The 22,742-nt window shown below is 32.3% G+C and overlaps 1 protein-coding gene and 1 pseudogene across 1 annotated transcript; both read left to right on the top strand.

Moving 5' to 3' along the window:
- Positions 1–5,395: 5,395 nt before the first annotated feature.
- Positions 5,396–6,159, top strand: LOC133033165 (pathogenesis-related protein 1B-like). Its single transcript, XM_061107786.1, has one exon. It carries the CDS (start codon positions 5,470–5,472, stop codon positions 6,028–6,030), a length of 561 nt encoding a protein of 186 aa, XP_060963769.1. The 5' UTR covers positions 5,396–5,469; the 3' UTR covers positions 6,031–6,159.
- A 2,914-nt stretch (positions 6,160–9,073) lies between these two features.
- Positions 9,074–15,405, top strand: LOC133033118 (protein SCO1 homolog 1, mitochondrial-like; annotated as a pseudogene).
- Positions 15,406–22,742: the final 7,337 nt, after the last annotated feature.

Raw genomic sequence — 22,742 nt, 5'->3', positions numbered from 1 at the left:
TCCTTATCATGTACCTTCTCATTCCAATTTTAGATTCTTTCTCACTCTTGTGGATGACCACTCTCGATTTACTTGGATTTATCTTTTGAACCATAAGTCTGATGCTTTAAATGTTATTCCTCAATTCTTAGCTTATGTTCAAAATCAATTTGGTTGCATGATTAAAACCTTTAGATCTGACAATGCTCCCGAGCTAAGTTTTAAAGATCTTTTCTTAAAAAATGGAATTTTACATGACTTTACTTGTGTTGAGACTCCTGAACAGAATGCCGTTGCTGAAAGGAAACACCAACACTTACTCAATGTTGCCCGAGCCTTATACTTTCAGGCTCATATGCCCATAAAATTTTGGGGAGAATGCATCTTGACAGCTGCCTTTTTGATCAATCGCACTCCATCTCCAAATTTACAAAACAAAACTCCCTATGAATTATTATTCAAAAGACAACCTGATTATCAACATTTAAAAGTCTTTGGTTGTCTGGTTTTTGCCTCTACCCTCACTGCTCATAGGACCAAATTTGACCCTAGAGCACGCACTTGTGTCTTTCTTGGATATCCTCAAGGAGTGAAAGGTTATAGACTTTATGACATTAATAATCACCAAATTTTTATCTCAAGAAATGTTATATTTCATGAGCACATATTCCCTTTTCTTAAATTAAATATTGATGAGACTAATGTTGATCCTTTCACTACCACAGTTGTCCCCTCTAATAATGTTTCAAAAACTATTGTTGAGGATTACCAACACATTACTACTGATATACCTGAGTCTAGTTCATATGTAGAAAAAGAAAATAATACGCCTACTGGTGCAGACAGTACACCACCAGACACTGCAGAAACACAAAGAAACACCTGTGACAATCACAATGATACAGTAGTGGATGTCCCTCGCAGAAGCACAAGAACCACTCGACCTCCTTCCTACCTTAGAGACTTTGAAAGCCATTCTGCAATACAGGACAAATCATCTACACCTCATGCTTTAAATAAATACCTTTCTTATGCTAGACTAACCGAATCATATAAAGCATTTATACTTGCAGTCACATCTTTGAAGGAGCCACAAACATATAAACAAGCAATTCATTTTAAACAATGGCTTGATGCTATGGATGCTGAGCTCACTGCCCTCAGAAGCAACAAGACTTGGAGTGTTGTTCCTCTCCCACCAAATAGAAGAGTTATTGGTTGTCGTTGGGTTTACAAGATTAAACTCAATAGTGATGGTTTCGTTGAAAGATTCAAGGCTAGACTTGTTGCTCAAGGGTATACGCAACAAGAAAACCTTGATTTCTTTGATACTTTTTCACCTGTGGCCAAAATGGTCACTTTTAAACTCCTCCTTGCTATATCCACTATTAAACAATGCCATACTTTACAAATTGACATAAACAATGCGTTTTTGAACGGAGACCTCAATGAAGAGGTTTATATGGCCTTACCACCTGGTCTAACCGTGTCTAATGATGTCCCTACAGGTACTAATCTAGTTTGTAAACTTCACAAATCCATCTATGGATTACGACAATCATCTCGACAATGGTACAAGAAACTCACATCAGCTCTTTTACAAGAAGGTTTCACACAATCAAAGGCTGACTATACTCTCTTCACAAGAGGCAAAGATGACAAATTCATTGCTCTACTTGTCTATGTGGATGACATTGTCATCACAGGCCCCAACATTGAAGCCTTACATCAACTTCAAAACACTTTACACCAGCAGTTTAAACTCAAGGCTCTCGGTCAGCTGAAGTACTTCCTTGGCTTTGAAATTGCCCGTGCTTCTCATGGTCTTTTCATCTCTCAACGACAGTATACTTTACAACTCCTTGAAGACAATGGATACATTGGTTGCAAACCTGCCAAGGCCCCCATGGATCCGAGAACTCGACTTGATGACCAACAAGGAGAACCTTTGACTAATCCTTCAACCTATAGGCAATTAATTGGGAAATTACTCTACCTCACACTTTCGAGACCCGACATTACCTACGCCGTCAACACATTGAGTCAATTCATGGCCAATCCTAGAACTCCTCATATGCAAGCCGTTTCTCATCTCCTTAGGTACCTTAAAGGGAGTCCTGGACAAGGGCTGCTATACCCCAGAAATTCTTCTCTTCATTTAAGAGGATTTTCAGATTCGGATTGGGCATCTTGTCCAATTACACGAAGATCTACTACTGGATTTTGTGTGTTCATAGGAGATTGCTTAATCTCTTGGAAAACTAAGAAGCAACCGACTATTTCTAAAAGCTCTGCTGAAGCAAAATATAGAGCTCTCGCTGCCACGACAAGTGAACTTACATGGCTTCAATACTTGCTCCAAGATTTCCAAATTCAACAAGATACTCCTGCCTTTATTTACTGTGACAACCAATCAGCTATACATATCGCCAACAACCCCACTTTCCACGAACGTACCAAACACATCGAGTTAGATTGTCACTTCATTCGAGACAAAATCAACAATGCAACTATCCGTCTAATTCCTGTCTCCAGCAACTTGCAATTGGCTGATGCTTTCACCAAACCACTGCCTTCCACAACCCTCGCAACACACATCAACAAGATGTCTGTATATAATCTATACAGTCCATCTTGAGGGGGGGATATTAAAGACTAAGCGTTAGTCTAAGTTACTAATTTTGTATCTTACTGCAAGTCTTATACTGAAGGTTCTTACTGTATGTTCGATTACCTTTTTTACTGAATTACTTGTTTGTAATCTGTTAATAACAGATAGGAAAGTTAGTTGCTATTGTTTAGGAAAGTTAGTTGGTATTGTTAAGTTAGTTAGTATTGTTAAGTCCTGTAGGTCGGTTGGTCCCTAGGCTATATATACTTGTCTCCTTTCTCTGTAATTCATTCATTCAATCAATAAAGCTCAATTCATTTTTCTTCATTCCGCAATAAAAAACTTTGTTGAATTCCTTACCATCTTGCTTATTTGCCTGCTCATGATCATGTAATTGTATTTTCCTAATCATTTCTTTTAACCAAATGACATTCCTGCCATAATCCTGATGGGTTCATAACTCCTTGATCATATAAATAAGGCTGCAAAATTTTACATACACAGTATTGTTCTCAATATATTCTAAAAGTTGACACTGCCTATTTCTGTTGCCGCTTCGATCATCTTTCTTTCTTTCCTTCCATTTTTTTGATTTCTCTTGTATCCTCTAATATGTGTATGCGTGGACATTTTCTGCAGATACTTGAGGAGTCCTAATATGCAGTTGATTCACTTGACAAAAAGGTGTTTGGTAATCAGTTAAAATACAAGTTATTGAAGAATTTATGGAAAAACTACAACTAAAGTTAAAGCTATCACAACTCAACTTTTAGAAAAAGCTGTTTTAATTAAAACAGTCTATAATAATTTTTTTTTTACTAAAAATTTATTTAATTATTTATTATATATTACAAAAAATAAAAATAATTTTTGATGGAAAAAATATTCAAAATAAATAATATTTAAATTTCTAATTTGTTATTTTGTTTAAAAAATATTTTATATTTATATTTTTATTATTAACAAACAATATCAACCTAAATTTTTTATAAACTACATTTTTTTTATTTACAAGTAATAAAAATATAATTTAAAAATATTAAAAATTATTTTTATTAAATGCATGTAAATTTACATTATAGAAAAAATTTCATTAAAAATATATAGAAAATAAAAATTTTACATAACATAATTTTTTTGTATATATATATTTGTGATTATAATGAACTATATTAAAATATTATATTATTATAATAGAATCTTAACAACTAGCAGTACTTTAAAATTTATAATTTGTCAAATACTCAGTTTATCGTTTCTCTACAGTTCTGTTACAGCTGCTTTTTCCTACAGCACAACTAGAACTACTTTTCCCCACAACATAGCTGTGACAAACTGACTCAAAGATTCAAAAAACATACGGAGTGGTCTAAAATGTTCAAGCTTTATTGAACCTAAACTTTTTAGTTGAAAACTTACTTGACTTATTCTCAATCAAAAGTCAGCTATGACAATCCCAACCAACTTAATTGAAAGGTATCTATGTAAGGATGTCCAAAACCATGTGATTAAGGCTAAGTTTTTCCATTTTTATGTTAGAGAGTCTTAGATGATTTGTTGTCTCTAGGATTATGTTGTTAATAAGTGAGGAAAGCACTCCTTTGATTCTTTTGCTATGTACCACCTCTAAATTAACATTCAAGTATTCATTCTTCCTGGTGTGATAGTACACTTTTGATTGAAAAGTGTTTACTACAAAAAATAGCTACATTTAGTGATAAATTTTTAATTACGGCATCAATTTTTTTGAGATTAAATGTGACTTTTAGTCACAACAAAAGGTACATAGTATTTAGATACAAATTGTCACTAATTTAGTTTTAGTCACAACAAGTGTTGCGACTAAAAATACATTTAGTCACAACAAATTATAATTTTTTGTCACTAATACATTTATCCACAGACATTTTAGTCTCAACAGGAATAATGATTCATAATTAGTCACAATTTTTTTATTTTTAGTTACAAATTTTATTGTGACTAAAAATAAATTTTTTTATAGTGGTTTGAGGATTATGTTGTTATTCGTTAGTGTTCTTCAGCTCTTAGATCAATCTGATTCATAACAGTTAAAAGTTAGTTTGATGAGTTGTCAAGAGCGTTAGTTAGTTTTTCAATACTTACTTGTTACTACTATGTATAGAAGCTCTATTGAGCTATTGATTTTTTTGTAAGTCCAATCTATATTCTACGAAGTTCATTTTTTTTCAATCTCTCTCTACTTTTCTCTATCTAAAGCTAATAAATCTATCCAAATTATATATTAAAACTTTGAATTTAATATAATGTAATTAAAATTATATTCATTTCTTATATTTTGTGCTTATATATTCGTTTGGTAGTAAATTTACATACTTTTCACAAAGAAAATGGTAAAAACCTCAATTTATTATTTTAAAATTAAACATGTGGAACAAAAAGGAAAAAAAAGATTAATAAAGCACTTGTTTTTTTTTTTTTCTAAAATACACAATATGTTTTTACTTTGAGCTTTGTGTAGAATAATAGATAAAAATTGACATGTGGTCCCTGAAACTCGTTATATATAATGGATACTTGCAGATATAGAAATTAATGTTTGCACTAATTAATGAAAAGCTAATAATAGCTTATATGATTCAAACATGTCCAAAAGAACACCCCTTAAATCTGTGGTACTTATGTTTCCTTCCCTATTTTATTGTAATTTCTTTGTAGTCTGCTATTTTATTAATTCAAATTAACTAACTTGACTGCAATTTACTAATTATAACTGTTTTCATTCACTATAAATAATAAGAACTTTTTGTGTTAGCTAGTACTAATCAATAATAATAAAAACTTTTAAATCAATTATCATCATCATCTCCAATAATTTTAAATTAATAAGATCTCTAAAAATGTCTCTAAATCACAAAGTTTCAATAAAAGTTTTGTTGGTGGGACAAATATTGATGGTGATGATGATGATAATGATTGCAAGCACAACTTCCGAACCATTCCCAGGCAAAAAGTCATCTCATCGTAAACATTCTCACAATAAACATTCTCACTTTGACTTCCTCGATACCCACAATGCCATTCGTGCAGAGGTTGGCGTTGGCCCAATGACGTGGAATAAGACCTTAGTTGCTTATGCGAGAAACTATGCAAACTCAATGATAAGTAAGAATTGTGAGTTGGAGCACTCTGGAGGAATTTATGGTGAGAATTTAGCTGCAGGTTATGGAGAAATGACAGGTGAGCAAGCTGTGAAGTTTTGGGCCACCGAGAAGACCATGTATGACTACACCTCCAACACGTGCAAGGAAGAGGATGGGTGTGGCCATTACCTTCAGGTAGTGTGGCGCAACTCCATTCGCCTTGGATGCGCCACAACCAAGTGTACCAACAATGGATTGGTGTTTGTCATTTGTAGCTATGATCCCCCGGGGAATTATATAGGGCAACGACCCTATTAAATTATGTCTTACATGTGGAACTTTTTGTGTGGAAGTTAATAAAGTTTTTTTTGCAAAAATATATAATTATTGTTGTGGAAAAAAAAAGAATTTTCCAACTATTAATTTATTTATCTATCTTTTCAGTCCCTTTTTTTCCATTCTCTTTTCATTCCCCAAACTTTAACTCGAAGTCTTTTTAATTTTGAAAAAAATTCTCAACCTAATAAACAAGATAACTAATTACTAGAATTTGTAAGAAATTACTTTATAAAAAATGAAACATATATGATTAATTTACATTGCGAAAAAATCAAGAAAATTAATTATATGTATAACTGTACAACGAAAAAGATCGAAATACCTCAAATATTGATCTTTGAGCTTCTATCCTAAACGAGCTTTAGATCTACACAAGAGAACCAATTATATGAGTTACTGTTGAAACTTATTTTATCATGATCTAGATTTACTAACATGTATGTTGATTAACACCAAAAATATGAATTCTCTAAACTAATAGAATAAACACATATAAAATTAAGAAAACCTTACATTGACTGCAGCGGAATAATATGTCTCCTTCAGCTCAGATTTCTATTCCTTGTTCCTTTCTGTTGCTGAGTAATAACAAGATCTAAGCCTAGATCTGCTTCTCCTTCATTTTGGTTACCCACCGTCTTCCAAACTATGATTGAGTACTTGACTTGTTATGTGTGGGCATGGTACTCTATCTAAAGGTTTGAATTAATAGAAGAACATCAAGAAGGATTCGAAATCACTACAGAAGGAAACTCTCACTTAGTAGTTGTTTAACAGAGTTAGAAAACTAGGTTTAGATTGGTTGATGTAGGTTTGATGAGAATAAGAGCATCATATTTCTTTTATAGTATTTCAATTAGGATTTAGGATATAATTATATTGAGTAAAAAGATAAAATAACGGGAAAAAATACACTAAGTGGTCGGCCTCACTAGTTACAATTTTACTGCTTTATTTCAACCATTTGTCTTTTTTTTTTTCAATAATGCCATATTTTCTAATTTTAATCCTATAAATGTCAAAACTATTTATTTAATAATTATAATTAAGGGTAAATTGCGGCATAAATACCTAATGTTTTCGATTTTATACACTTAAATACCTAATGTTTATTTTTGGTGGCAAAAATACCCAATTTTACAATTCTCTTATAACGTTACTACCACTTCCGTTATTAACTCATAAATATAGACACGTGGAGAGCCCAAATGCATTACATTTATTTATTTTATTTTAAAATTTAATATTCTTAATATAAAAAACTAAATATTACTTTTTTTAAAAAAAAAAATAAAAAAAATAAGAGAGATGCAATACTAAATTACCATAGCTGAGTGAACCAGTATAGTATATGGAACATGATTATCGAATTGAAGTGTCAATATCATGTGAAAATTGTTAATGAGAACACGTTTTTAAACAAGTAGCATTTAGTTTTTGATATTAAGAATATTAAGTTTTAAAATAAAATAAAAATAATTGTAATGCATCTGAACCCTTCACGTGTTCATATTTATATGTTAACGAAAGTGGTAGTAACAGTGTAAGAGAATTGTAACATGAGGTATTTTTGCCTGCAAAAATAAACATTAGGTATTTAAGTGTATAAAATCTGAAACATTAGGTATTTACGCCGCAATTTACCCTATAATTAATTATCAAATAAAATTACCAATTATCTTATTTATTAATTAGACTTAACAAAGTCTCTTAATTAACAAATAAACCCTAAAATTTCTTTTTTTTTTTTTCAATTAAGCCCTTACTCACTGAAAATTCATAAATAAAACATAGTCTAATTGATTAGGGGGGAGTGAGTGAGTGAGTAAAGATTTATTTTCCCCTATTTTCTCTTATTACTTCATTTTAAAAAATTGGGAAAATGCCCTCTCTAAAACAAACTCAAACCCCAGTTTTGGTCATACAATCTCACTCTTTATATATACATAAAAAGTTTTTTATTTGCTTAAATGCAAGTTTACTAGTTACTAGTTAGAATTTGTCCAAAAATTAAACTACTTTTTTTCTTTTGAAAACTAAGCTAGTTTGTTAAAATAACCAATATATATATAATTAACTTTTTTTGTTTCTAAAATAATTAGTTTAGTATTGTGTACGTGTATTTAAAGTTTGTTCTTTTAGGAGTGAAGATTTAATATTGGATCTGTAACTATCAGGTCTTTAAAACTTGTTTCAAGCTTAGAAATATGATTGGTGGCATTAATGTTTTTTTTTTTTCAATAAAATTCAAATCATCAAGAACAACTCCTAAGAAAGAGAGGTTCATATCTTTCCTATTGAAAGCTTGAAAAGCATGGGCACAATCAGATTCAAATTGTAAAGTTCTAAATCCAGTCCTTTTGAACAATCTGATTTAGTTAAGCACAGCCATAGCTTGGTGTCATTTATATTTTTGAATGCCTACTCTTTGTGTTTTTGAAAAAATGTCACGCCATTCGCCTTTTTTCCCTAGAGATCCTGTGGTGTTACACTGCCCAATTTGTTTTGCTTTTCAATTTTTTTCCACTGTTTTTGTATGTCAATGTTATATTGTAGCCTTCCAGTGTTTGTAGTCTGTTGAGAATCATGGGGTTCCATCTCAAAACCAATTGGCAATGAGTGGAGTAGCCCATGTTCTTATATATGGCTCAATTCTCTACCATTTATTCCATGTGGGACAATGTCCACAATATTCCCCCTCAAGATGATGGCTATTTTTTACTCATCAATCTTGAACCGTATCAGAGTGGACATGGTCACTATCTGTATAGGTGCGGATCGGATATGATCACTTGCCCGCAAGGGATATGGCTCTGATACCATGTTGAGAATCATGGGGTTCCATCTCAAAACCAATTGGCAATGAGTGGAGTAGCCCATGTTCTTATATATGGCTCAATTCTCTACCATTTATTCCATGTGGGACAATGTCCACAATATAGTCCTAGGACCTTTTCAGTTGGGATTTCCATTTGCTTATGACTAGATCTTTATCTCAATATATTTGTAAACCCTGTGTTTTATGGGTTTCACTTCCAACAAAAAGAAAGTAAGTAAACATTGTTTCTTTCTTCAGTATTTTAGTATATGTATCGTGAAATTTTCTATTGTAGATATATACTGCTTCAAAAAAAGTAAAACAAGGACTACCGATTGGAAAAGCTGCCACTGGAGGCCCATTTAATCTTATCAACCATTGAGGGAAGTGAGTGACTGAAAAGGATTTCTTGGGAAAATGGATGTTATTGTACTTTGGTTCTACTCACTGCCCTGAAATCTGCCTAAATGAGTTAATAAAGTTAGCTGCTGTGATTGATAAAATAAGTAAATTTATGAATTTACAGTTGACTTCTAAAGAAAATATTGAAGAAGGAAAAAGTATTGTTCTATTCCTTGAATTAGAAAATGTTCTGTACATTGTAATATATATATAGACAACAGATAAGAGGACCACATACACGTGTCCTTAGTGACCACATACATGTGTCCTTAGTCTAGAAAATGCCAATTAAGTAATATAATAAAATGTTACTAATTGTATTGTTTAACATCCCCCCTCAAATTCATTGGGCGAGGTAGCACATTGAGTTTGGTCCAAAGAGCATGAAAACGATGAGATGCCAGCGACTTTGTAAGACAATCAGTAAGTTGTTCATCAGAGGGAGTGTAGGATAGGCTGAGAGTTTTGTTGAGCACACGATCACGAATGAAGTGACAATCCAATTCAACATGTTTAGTTCGAGCATGGAGGACCGGATTGGATGCCAAATGTAAAGTACTAATGTTGTCACAATGAAGAACAGGAGGATGAGACAACGGCATACCCAACTCGGACAAAAGAGATTGGATCCAAGAAACTTCAGCAGCTCCATTGGCCATGGCGCGGTACTCCGACTCAGTGCTTGAGCGAGAAATGACTTTCTGTTTTGAGGAGGACCAAGAGATGAGATTATGTCCAAGGAAAATACAGTAAGCACTTGTACTGCGTCGGTCGTCAGGACATGATGCCTAATCAGCATCAGTGAAGGCATGAAGAACATGATCTGAATGTGGTTGTACCAGCAACCCAAGGTGACTTGTACCCTTCAAATAACGCAGAACACGTTTCACAGCCTGCATATGAACATCAGTTGGAGAGTGCATAAACTGACAAAGTTTGTTAACCGAGAAGGCAAGATCGGGTCGAGTAAGAGTACAATATTGGAGAGCACCGACAAGACTCCGATATTCAGTAGAGCATGGTAAAGGACTTCCATCATGTAAAGAAAGTGAACCCAAAGCAAGAGGAGTGGACAAAGGTTTGGAATCCAATAATCCAGATTTAGATAGCAAGTCACGGAAATATTTTGTTTGACTTAAGTGTAACCCAGCAGAGGAACGATGAACTTCCAAGCCAAGAAAGTAATGTAAATCACTGAGATCTTTCACAGCAAATTGACTATTGAGATAGGTCATTAAAGAAGCAATGGTGGTGGAAGATGAACCTGTGATAATGATATCATCAACGTACACTAGAACAATAAGAAAAGAATTACCAGCAGAGAAGTAAAACATCGAAGTGTCAGCTCGAGAAGCTTGAAAACCCCACTGAAATAAGGCATTGCTAAGTTTCATAAACCAAGCTCGAGGAGACTGGCGGAGACCATATAAGGACTTGAGTAACTTGCATACATGAGTAGGGCGGTCAGGATCAATAAATCCTTGGGGCTGGCTCATATAGACGGTTTCTTCAAGATCCCCATGTAGAAATGCATTTTGAATGTCTAATTGTTTAATAGGCCAATTGCAGGACACAGCAAGGCTGAGAACAAGACGAATAGTAGTGGGTTTAATCACCGGGCTAAATATTTCATGAAAGTCAAGACCATGAGTTTGGTGGTAGCCTTTAGCCACCAAGCGGGCTTTATACCGCTCAACAGTTCCATCAGCATGTAATTTAATGCGGTACACCCACTTACAACCCACAATTTTAGCATTTGGAGGAGGGGGAACAAGGATCCAAGTGCCCTGTGAAAGTAGTGCAATCATTTCATGATTCATTGCTGTGTTCCAGACTTTCTGTTTAGTTGCTTCAGTAAAGCTAGATGGTTCAACAGGCACACTCTTAAGGATGCTTGAAAATAACTTTGGTTTAAAAATTCCAGACTTAGCCCTAGTAATCATTGAATGAGTATCATGGGGTATGCAAGATTGCTCATTTTGGGGATGAACATTGCCAGCAGGTGGATTAGATGGAGAAGAATCAGTTGTAGAATTACTCATTGTAGGTGGAGAAGAAGAGGAGGGTGGTAGAGTTGAGGACATGGAAGGTCTAGATACTGGTGGAGTTGGACAAGGAGAGGACACTAAAGGTATATGAATGGGTGGAGAAGGTAATGAAGAGGGAGCAGATGAAAGAGGATATGGAGGAATAAAGGGAAGAGAAGTAATAACAGAGTGAGGTGTTTGAGTTGGTGAAGCTTGGACAGTGGAGAAGGGAAAATGGTGTTCATTGAACACAACGTGACGAGTTACATAAAGACGGCCCAAGGCAAGATTTAGACAAAGATAACCCTTATGACGACTGCTATAGCCGAGGAAAACACAAGATTGAGAGCGAAACTCTAATTTATGGGCATTATAAGGACGAACAAAAGGAAAACACTCACAACCAAACACACGAAGATGAGTATACTGAGGTGGTTTGTTATATAACACAAAGTATGGACTTGTGAGATTAAGAACACGGGTTGGCAGCCTATTAATAAGATAGGTAGCAGCTGTGAAGGCATAAGGCCAGTACGTCAAAGGGGCAGAGGCATGAGCAAGCAAGGCAAGACCCATTTCGACAACATGACGATTTTTACGTTCCACTCTCCCATTTTGTTGAGGAGTGTGGAGGCAAGACAGTTCATGAATAATGCCATGAGAGGCAAAAACAGAGGTGAGGGAGCGAAATTCACCGCCCCAATCAGTGTGAACATGCTTAATGGGAGTGTCAAATTGAGTTAAAATGATTTGTTTAAAAGTAAGAAATACAGGTAGGGCCTCATCTTTGGAGGAGAGTAAATATAACCAAGTAAATCGGGAATAATCATCAATAAACAATATGAAATATCGAACACCAGTAATTGAAGAAACAGGAGATGGACCCCAGAAGTCACTGTGTATTAATTCAAAAGGCTTTGTAGCCCGAGATACAGAAATTAGAAAAGGAAGCCTATGAGATTTGGCTTGTTGACAAGCATTACAGAAAGAAAGCTTAGTATTCTTAGGAATGGAAAAATTACAAGAAGTTAAAACACGATTAGTAACATCTGAAGCTGGATGTCCCAAACGAGAGTGCCATAAATTAGGATCAGAAGTGGAGGTTTGAAACAGTTGAAATGGAGTGACAGAGGAAGTGGAGGATGGACTCGTGACTTTGTAAATGCCATTATCAAGAAGACCGGTCAGAAGAATTTGTTTGCTGACCTGATTTTTGACATAAAAACAATGGGGATAAAATTCAACGAAAGCATTACTATCAGCACATAATTTAGACACACTGAGCAGATTTTTGGAAAGGGAAGGAGAGTGATAGACAGTAGATAATTTGATAACAGAATTATATGCTGGCAAATGAGCAGAACCAAAATGAGAAATCGAAGCATGCTTACCAGTACCCACTGCAATCTGATCAGTGCCTGTGAATGGTTGGGCGCTCTCTAGCAAGTTCAGATCCGGGGTAAAGTGGTGAGATGCCCCTGAATCCATGTACCAGGATGGATCTGAATAGGAAAAATTGCTAGGAGTAGATGGAAAAGGCAGAAGACCAGGAGTTGATGGAGAGAAGTTAGGGAGTGGTCTCGATGGGGATGAGAAGGTTGGAGGCCATGGGTTTGTTGAGAGAAAAAAGCATTAAATGGTCTCTGTGGGGATGGAACAGGTTGATAGTTCAAGTTTTGGCGATGATAGCAAATATTAGTATGGCCCACTTTGAAACAGATTTGGCACTTGGGTCGATTTGGATTTGAAGATCTGGGTGATGGGTTAGGAGAGGACTGTGTAGTGGTCCAAGTAGGAGAAGATCTGGGAGGAGGAGATGAAAACGAAGGGGGTCAATGGGGGTTTTGAGATGGAGAACCAGTGGATGGGGTAGAAGAGTGGTGTTTGTATTTAGATTTGTGAGGAGAAAGATTAGCAAAGTTGGCTTGAAGGGAGCTAAGTGTATCAACTGAGTTTTGACGATTTAGACGAGCATCATAGGTGAGAAGTAAGCTATATGCCTCCTCCATAGTGGGTTTTTCAGCTCGTGCCTGAATAGGGGTAACATAGGCATTGTAGTCACGACCCAATCCTTCCAAGAAATAGATCAGCTGATCAGTGTAGGAGACTGGATCTCCAGCAGCAGCAAGAGTGTTGCAAAGACCCCGAAATTTCTGGATACATGCAAAAGCAGTGAGTCCATCCTTCTTCATATGTTGCAGCTGAGTACGAAGCTCCGAGAGACGAGAGAATGAAGCAGCTGCATAAATTTGCTCCAAGGCATGCCAAATGTCGAAGGCAGTAGTATATCCCACAATTTTGACCCAACATTGATTCATTTATGGAAGCATAAATCCAGCTCATAACTAAACGATTGTATCTCTGCCAAGTCTGAAATTCTTGATTAATTTGAGCAGTCGGATCTGAGTTGTTGATCACCGGACATGGACGTGAGCCATTGATGAAATCCTCTAAACCATTAGCAATAATAATATTGAGCATCTGAGTTTGCCAGACCACAAAGTTGTGTTCATTTAATTTTACAGAAATGGGTTGGTTTACAGAAGGAAGGGTGGGTAAAGGAGAAGAAGATGTTAAATTTTGGATGGGTGTTAATGGAGAAGGTGTGGGTGTGGATGGGACAAGAGGTTCAGATGGTACATGCGTGGTTGGTGGTTGGGAGACAGAATGAGATGTGCTGATTTGTGAGGCCATTGAGCTGTTAGTGGCTCTGATACCATAAAGAAAATATTGAAGAAGGAAAAAATATTGTTCTATTCCTTTAATTAGAAAATGTTCTGTACATTGTAATATATAGACAACAGATAAGAGGACCACATACACGTGTCCTTAGTGACCACATACATGTGTCCTTAGTCTAGAAAATACCAATTAAGTAATATAATAAATGGTTACTAATTGTATTGTTTAACAACTTCTCCTTTCTCACCTCCCTTTGCCTTTAGGAATCTCCTATTTTTCTTTAGAGAAAATATATTGTTTCTCTATAAGCATGTTAGATTTAGTTATAACGTTTTACTATAAAATGTTACTATAATAAAAATATTCTCGTGTAGAACAAAAAGTGGGGCTTGAAATTGTACCTATGTTCATCTCTGGTGATCCCGAGAGAGATACCGTCAAGCAAGTTGCTGAATAGGTCAAAGGTGCTTTTTCTTTCCATATATGAATATTCATTGTTTATTCTATATTATCTAATTGGTTAATGTTTTTGTCATATAATTTCTTATTTTCTTCCACAACCAGAGTTCCATCCAAAGTTAATAGGGTTAACAGGAGATCTGGAGTGTTGCTCGTGCATATCGAGTCTACTATATGAAGACAGCAGAGGACGATTCTGATTATCTTGTTGATCATTCCATAGTCATGTATGCCTCCTCCTTTATTCCATTTTTTTCAATGGAAAAAACTTTGTTGAATTCCTTACCAACTTGCTTATTTGCCTGCTCATATTTATGTAATTGTATTTTCCTAATCATCTCTTTTAACCAAATGACATTCCTACCATAATCGTGATGGGTTCATAAGTCCTTGATCATATAAATAAGGCTGCAAAATTTTACATACATAGTATTGTTCTCATTATATTCTAAAAGTTGACACTTCCTATTTCTGTTGCCGCTTCGATCCTCTTTCTTTCTTTCCATTTTTTTGATTTCTCTTGTGTCCTCTAATATGTGTATGCGTGTACATTTTTTGTAGATACTTGATGAGTCCTAACATGCAGTTTATGAAAGAATAACGATGGTGATTCACTTACTGATGGTATAATAAAAAAGATAAAGAACTACAAGAAGTAGAATCCAGTTTTGTTCTTAACGACAGACACAAAGTGCCTTTGGGAATTATTCATTTTTTAAAATTGAATTACATAACACATTTTAACTTTTTTTGTATTATGTATTTACTATTACATAAAATTATTTTAAATTTTGATAATGCAGACAAGGAAAATTGCAAAAATTACATGAAAATTTGTAATTTTCCCTTACCTACATTTATGCTTCATTTTATAACCGACAGGTGAAGAAAAGTATTTCAACAATTTATGTGTCTTTTTTGAATCGACGGTATAAGTTTTTTCGTGACAGTTTGAAAATACCACAAAAAAATTTGCGTCATTTCTAAACCGACGTAGAAGATAAAAAAAAAAAGAGTGCATATTTTGTGTCGATTTTTAAATAAAGATAATTGTTTTTTGCGTCATTTTAAAAATAACCCTAATAAAAAACTATTTACGACTATGGTATATACGTCAGTTTTCTAAACCGACATAAATTTTTTAAATGACACTTAAAAACTGGCGGGAATTATACTTTTTGTAGTAGTGTTTTTGTAAAGTCTTTTTTTTTGTAAGTTAGATGCCAAAATATTTTTTACTTTATGGTAAGAATTATTTGCATTCATAACCGATTTTCTTACCTTGTTTATTCGGCTTTTATTGCTCTTTTCTATGCTAGGAAAGATGCATTTTTCAGCTGAACAATTCTTGTATGGAAACTTCTTGTAAGATAAGCAATTCTCTTATGGAAAGTTGGTTTTTAAAGGAAACTTTGATTATTGCCTTTTTCCTTGTTAAGTTCGATTTTGTCTTGATTATATCAGATCATATTCGCTGTTTATAGCAGGTATATATCAAGACCCAATACAAGATCAGACTCGTTTATGGCAAGTTTCCTTTTCTGGTCTGATTTGCTGCGTCAGATTCTGATTCTGATGCTGCAGATCGAGTTTTTCTTAGGAAAGTTTTGTACAGCTGTAGATTCGATTTTGTGGCTGTCTCTAGGGTTTCTACGTTCTATAAAGAGAACCTAGAGAGCAGCCATTCGAATCAACTCTTCTAGTATTTATTTTTTTGCATTTTTCTTATTTGTGTGAAGAGAGCTTTTGTTATGTGAGAACCTAGTTCTTCATCTAGGTTCTAGTGTTTTATATATATATATCAGTTCTTACTCTATCCGAGAGTTTGTTAGAACGACTTGACTGAACAAGAGAGTGGTCTTCGGGAGAGGACTTGTTGAAGCCTTACTTCGGGAGGAAGTAAGCACTCACACTTCAAATAAGACGAAGGGAGTTCGCGCTTAGGTGTTTCAGAAGTCAGATTCATAAAGTGCAATACAAATAAGGATTGCGGCAATAATTTAGAGGTAGTCTAAACTTGTATAAGTCAATTGTCTTTGTAATTGTTGATACTTTATTAGTTGATTTCATTCTTTGGGTGTGGCCCCGTGGACTAGGAGTGTTCGAAAGAACACTCATACCACGTACAAATCTCTTGTGTCAAGTTATTTAATTTTCTACAATTATTTTTATATTCTGTCTGTTCTGTTTTGTCGCTGCAAAATTGGGTTCTACAGTAACAGAATTACATTATGCTTCTGCAGACGTATACAGTTTTATATTTTCATATATATTATTGACATTTGCAAAAACTTAGTTTTTCAGTTTCCATGAGAGGCTGCTACACATTGATGAATATTTTAGCAATAGAGTAGTTGTACTGGTGAATATCTTTCTCAATAAAAAAATTCTTTAACTTCTCTTTCACTTGTGCAACCCTTTTCCAATACCAGCTTGATGCATTGGGGACCTCATAGTCACACCAATTGTTTTGTTTTATATATATCGAGTTGACCTATCGAATATAAAGGTTATCTTTCATGGAAGAAATGGCCTAAACATATTTCCTCAAGGCACAAAGGGCACATTTAACACAACTTTTGGAAAAGCTAACAACTACTTTTTAAAAAAGTTATGACAAAAAGGTATTTGGTAATCAGTTAAAAAACAACTTATTGAAGAATTTATTGAAAAGCTACAGCTAAAAGTTAAAGTTGGCACAACTCAACTTTTAGAAAAAGCTGTTTAATTAAAACACTCTATAATAAATTATTTTTTGCTAAAAATTTATTTAATTATTTATTATATATTACAAAAAAGAAAAATAATTTTAGAAGGAAAAAGTATTTAAAATAATTAATATTTAAATTTCTCATTTGTTATTTTGTTTTAAAAAATATTTTATATTTATATTTTTATTTTTATTTTTATTATTAACAAACAATATCAACCTAAATTTTTTATAAACTACAATTTTTTCTTTTACAAGTGATAAAAATATAATTTAAAAATATTAAAAAAAAAATTTATCAAATGCATATAAATTTATACTATAGATTGAAAAGTGTTCACTACAAAAAACAGTTACAATTAGTAACAACTTCTTAATCACAACATAAATTTTTTGTGACTAAATGTGACTTTTAGTCACAACAAAATGTTACTTGTAACTAATACATAATATTTAAATACAATTTGTCACGAATTATGTTTTAGTCACAAAAAATTGTAATTTTTTTTTACTAATACATTTAGTCACAAACCTTTTAGTCACAACAGGAATAATGATTCATAATTAGTTACAATTTTTTTACTTTTAGTTACAATTTTTATTATGACTTAAAATAAATTTTTTATAGTGGTTTGATGAATTGTCAAGAGTATAAGTTAGTTTTTCAGTACTCACTTGTTACTACTCTTTATAGAAGCTCTATTGAGTTATTGATTTTTTTGTTAGTTCAATCCATATTCTACAAAGTTCATTTTCTTCAATCTCTCTCTACTTTTCTCTATCTAAAGCTAATAAACCTACCCAAATTATATATTAAAATTTTGAATTTAATATAATGTAATTCAAATTATATTCAATTCTTATATTTTGTTTATATATATTCGTTTGGTAGTAAATTTTCATACTTTTCACAAAGAAAATGCTTAAAACCTCAATTTTATTATAAAATAATATAAAATAATATAAAGTAGATGAGAAAAAAGAAGAAGAAGATAAAGAGAGAAAGAGAAAGTGAATGAGAATTTCTGAGTTGTTTATTCCAATGGGTGAACCCCTATTTATACAAATACAAGAGTGAGATATTAAGAAACTAAGAAAAAGGGAAACTAAGGTAAAGAGGAATGTTGATTACAATTCATGGTAATAAATAAAAGATTTGGACATCCACATAATTATTAATATTTATAACACTTCCCCTTGGATGTCCATAATAATTGCCTTATTAAAAATCTTGCTGAAAACTTGGTCAAAGGAAAAAGAGTATAGTGTAAACTAACTCCCTCCCCCTCATTTAGGCATTTGTGGAGATCTTCTAATCGACGAATTTCGATCTTGTCTGCCGTCTTCTCAAATGTTGATGTTGGTAATAACTTTGTGAATAAGTTTGTAAGATTGACACTTGATTAAATATGTTGAACACCAATATGTATTTTCTTGAAGCGTATAAAGAAGAATTTCGTGAAATGTGTTGTAACTCTATCTCCTTCAATGTACCATCCTTTTAGTTGAGCGATGCAAGCAGTATTATCCATAGAGAATTGCTTGGGTTGATACTTCTTTATTGAGTGCAATTCATATGTTTCCCAAATATGCTATGTCAATGATCTCACTCACACACATTCTCTACTTGCTTCATAAAATGCAAGTATGTTAACATGATTTATAATTGCCTCGTTAAAAACCTTGCCAGAAAAACCCAGTGGGACAAAATCTGAGCTAAGGGAAAAAGAGTACAATATATATTTCATATTCATAACTATTTGCAAGTTGCCTCGTTAAAAACCTTGTCAGGAAAACCCAGTGGGACAAAACCTGAGCTAAGGGAAAAAGAGTGCAACATGAATATGTCTCCCCCTCATGCACATATGATCCATAATTCTTTTGGTGATAATAGATGTCATAAGATTATTGTTATCACTTTTAAAATATCACCATGTATAATCTTTGATCATATATTTTCTATAACTCTTCCAGAGTATGTATGGACTTCTAAATTATAGATGAGGGGTTCGTGGAACATTAGTCTTTATCCAACTAATTGTATCATTCATGTGTGTACACAACTTTGTTCATACGAAAATTTAAAATTTCAAGTAGATATGAACATAACACATTAATGGTACTACAAATTTTCATTTGTGACAATGATGGTACTCCAAGACCATATATTTATTCCATCTTGTTTTATGATCTTAATTTCCATATCAAATGATCATATATCTATAATTCTTGATACATATGAAGTACTTCAGGACTTCAATACTAATGAACAAACTTTATACATTAATATTTCTCGAAATACAAAAGAAATAAAAGTTTGTTCTTCAATTAATCAAAAACTCTTTAAGAGTCTATCACAACGTATAATTTACGTATTTATATTGCATAGACAACCATAGGTATTTTTCAAATAATAATTTACTTACATGTCTTTATTTCATACAAAGATCTTTGTAATATAGTGCACGCGACTTTGAATTTATATCACTTAAGACATGTATTAAATTCTTCTAGAATTTTTAGATAAGGCTTATTTCAAATTCTCACTATATTAGGAGCTCCAAATAAATAACCTTTTGTTGCAACATTTATGTGACGCTTATAAATCCTCATAAAATATATTCCAGGCTATAATCAAATCATGATTATATTTTCTCAATATTTAAGCCTTACTTCAATCAATCTCATGTCTATGCAAACTTTGTACAACAATTCATTATGTACAAATACATATATGCAAATTTCTCATTAGAAATATTTATTTGCACACCCTACAGGTCTTACTTCACTTTATGTGAGTAAATTTGCCTGGATTGCGTCATAATATTTTGGCCAAAAATCAAAATGTATGTCGATAATTCTCGACAAATCTAATACAATGATCCTTGCTATCTCATGTTAGTTTATTGCATATGCACACATTCAATATTTATTGTCGACAAAAATTTCAATAAATGATAATTTCCTCCCATATTGACATAACTTATAAAGATCTCTTTAAATTACATATTTTCAAATATGTTTATCATTTATAGGTACCTATAACGAATCACTTCAGGGATTCAATTATGATTAAATGTGTTATGTCTAACTTCTCTGGGAGTCTCTTCGAGTACCGTTTTCATCACGGTTATCATTTTAATACTTTATAACATTAAGGTATCTCCATGAGTACCTCTAGATTTAACAACTTCAGGGCAAATCAAATGAACATTTACTAATAATTTCTATATTGTTCATTTACGCTTCAGGCGTTTTCAACTCATTCTATCTCAACTTTGAGTAATATTGATTTGCAGTTGGTATATATCATTTTGAACTATATCGTTCTTATAACTTTGTGCAAGGATCATTTTTCAAAAATTATCATCGATCCCAACTGCTTCTCTCCCCCTAATCGAGAGAATTTTAAGAAATTGTGATATCTAATAATATTAATACACCTGTAGGGATTTCAATATATCACAATGAATCAATATCTATTTAAACTCATATATATTATATGACATTGAACTTCAGGTTCAATAACTTCAGTTTCAAGTTCAATACTTATGAACTTAATTCATTTCTAAGAATGAGTCATATGTGTATAATTAGAAATACATAAATTACACATTTTGTAAATGCATGATCATATAATCTTATCACATCGATAAGAAACTATGCAATAAAAATCTAACAATGGCTCAAGATTGTTAAAGAAATATAATTTAAATATTTTATATGTGCAAATATATGCACATTCTTCTTTTGAGCCTTATAAATTAACAATGAGAAGAATCTTTTGGTTCTTCAACAAAATTTAGTCAAATCCTTTGACAATTTATTGCATATGATTTATCATGTCAAAATAATTCAATTAATGAACTTCAGGTTCACTATAATTTGTATTTCAATGAAACTTTCAAAGGTAATGTAAATTTATTACAACATAATCATTATAAGTTTCATTTTTATATACACGAATAATATAATTATATTATTCTCCAAAACATACACTCTTCAAGAGTCACTATTATGTTTATCAAACTTTATATTTCTTCAGGAATCACTATCATCAATTCAATGATGTGTATAATGTAAAATGTACATGACAACTTCATCATGTTGTTATAATGGTCAAATAGATATAACCATAATATATCATTCATGTTTCCTGGTATCTTTTTAACAAGTCGTCTAATTTATTAATAGACTATTCATCAGTCTAATTATCATGACTTGATATATTATATATTTAAATGTACAACCAGTACATATAATAAGTTATTTCTTATCACTTTCATAACTAGATAAAAGTTATACATCTAGGTACATACCAAAATATTTTACTACTCAAAGTAGCAATTGTATGTAAGACTTCTTCAGGAAGCTTTTCAAATAATCATTTTGTGATTCTTTATCACTTTGATTATATTGGATCACTAACAAATATTAGTAAATTATATATCCACTTTTGGGAATATGCAAACTGAATTATATAGTAACTATATATATACATATCATGTACCAACAATAGTTTGAAACTATTGATTTCAAGAAATAATAAAATATGTATATATTAATTTGCTTCTGGCATTACCAATATATGTGAAATCTATATTCTTTGAAATAGAATTTCATGTCTATTCATTCTCTTTAGGTAATGATATTTAAATATTCTAAATGTACAATAAGTTTGTACAATTCACATTCTATTAAATAATCAAGTATACGTTTATCTTGATTATAAGTATGTCCGTACTACAGGTACGCGACCACTATTATTAAATTCCACACATGATATATAAATTTCATGCACTTTGATTATGTGTGGTATCTCATCTTTTAGTTGTTTCCACTTTTTCTGGAAATATTTGAGTAGTGAATAATGTCATTGATTATTTAAAATCATTACATTCACTTCGGGGAATGACGTTGAACAAGTAGAACATTATTATAAATTTATTAAAAAATTTATTACTTGTTCATCCATAAAAAATATAAGAAATTATTCAACAATTTCTTTTACGATATTTCAAAGAATATATGAATGCAATTTTTGCATAGTCTCCAAGATGTATGCAAAATTTAATCTTTAACATATGTCAGATTCAATAATTTCCAACATTGCAAGTAATTACAATGTATAATAACATGACTAATACGAGGAATCTTTAAAAGTGATTGACTTCAATTCGTATCATTCTCTGCAGGGAATGATGAACAATAAATACTGCCTCATTTATTTAAATAACATTAGTCATGCTCATTGTTATTCTTATACTTTAATGTTTCAATGCAATTTTCTTAACATTCTTTTTGGGTATTCAAAACCCACTATAAAATTGCATCAATAATAATCATTTTTAATGATTCTTTAGTTGTATTCACATAAATACAATCATTTTTTTTTCTTCGATAAATATAAAACATTTACTTCAGAAAATGTTTGTCAAAATCTATATCGATATTAGATTATTTTTCATTGTCCTCAAAGAATACAAGAACATATATATAAATATGTATTCATCTCTTTCATTATATATTCATCAACTATATAATGAATATTACGTTTGCATAATCTTCAGGATATATGCAAGATTTTATTGAG

The sequence above is a fragment of the Cannabis sativa genome, unplaced genomic scaffold (assembly GCF_029168945.1).
Source record: "Cannabis sativa cultivar Pink pepper isolate KNU-18-1 unplaced genomic scaffold, ASM2916894v1 Contig3, whole genome shotgun sequence".
NCBI classification, from domain to species: Eukaryota; Viridiplantae; Streptophyta; class Magnoliopsida; order Rosales; family Cannabaceae; genus Cannabis; species Cannabis sativa.
This window is presented reverse-complemented; position numbering and strand designations above follow the sequence as displayed.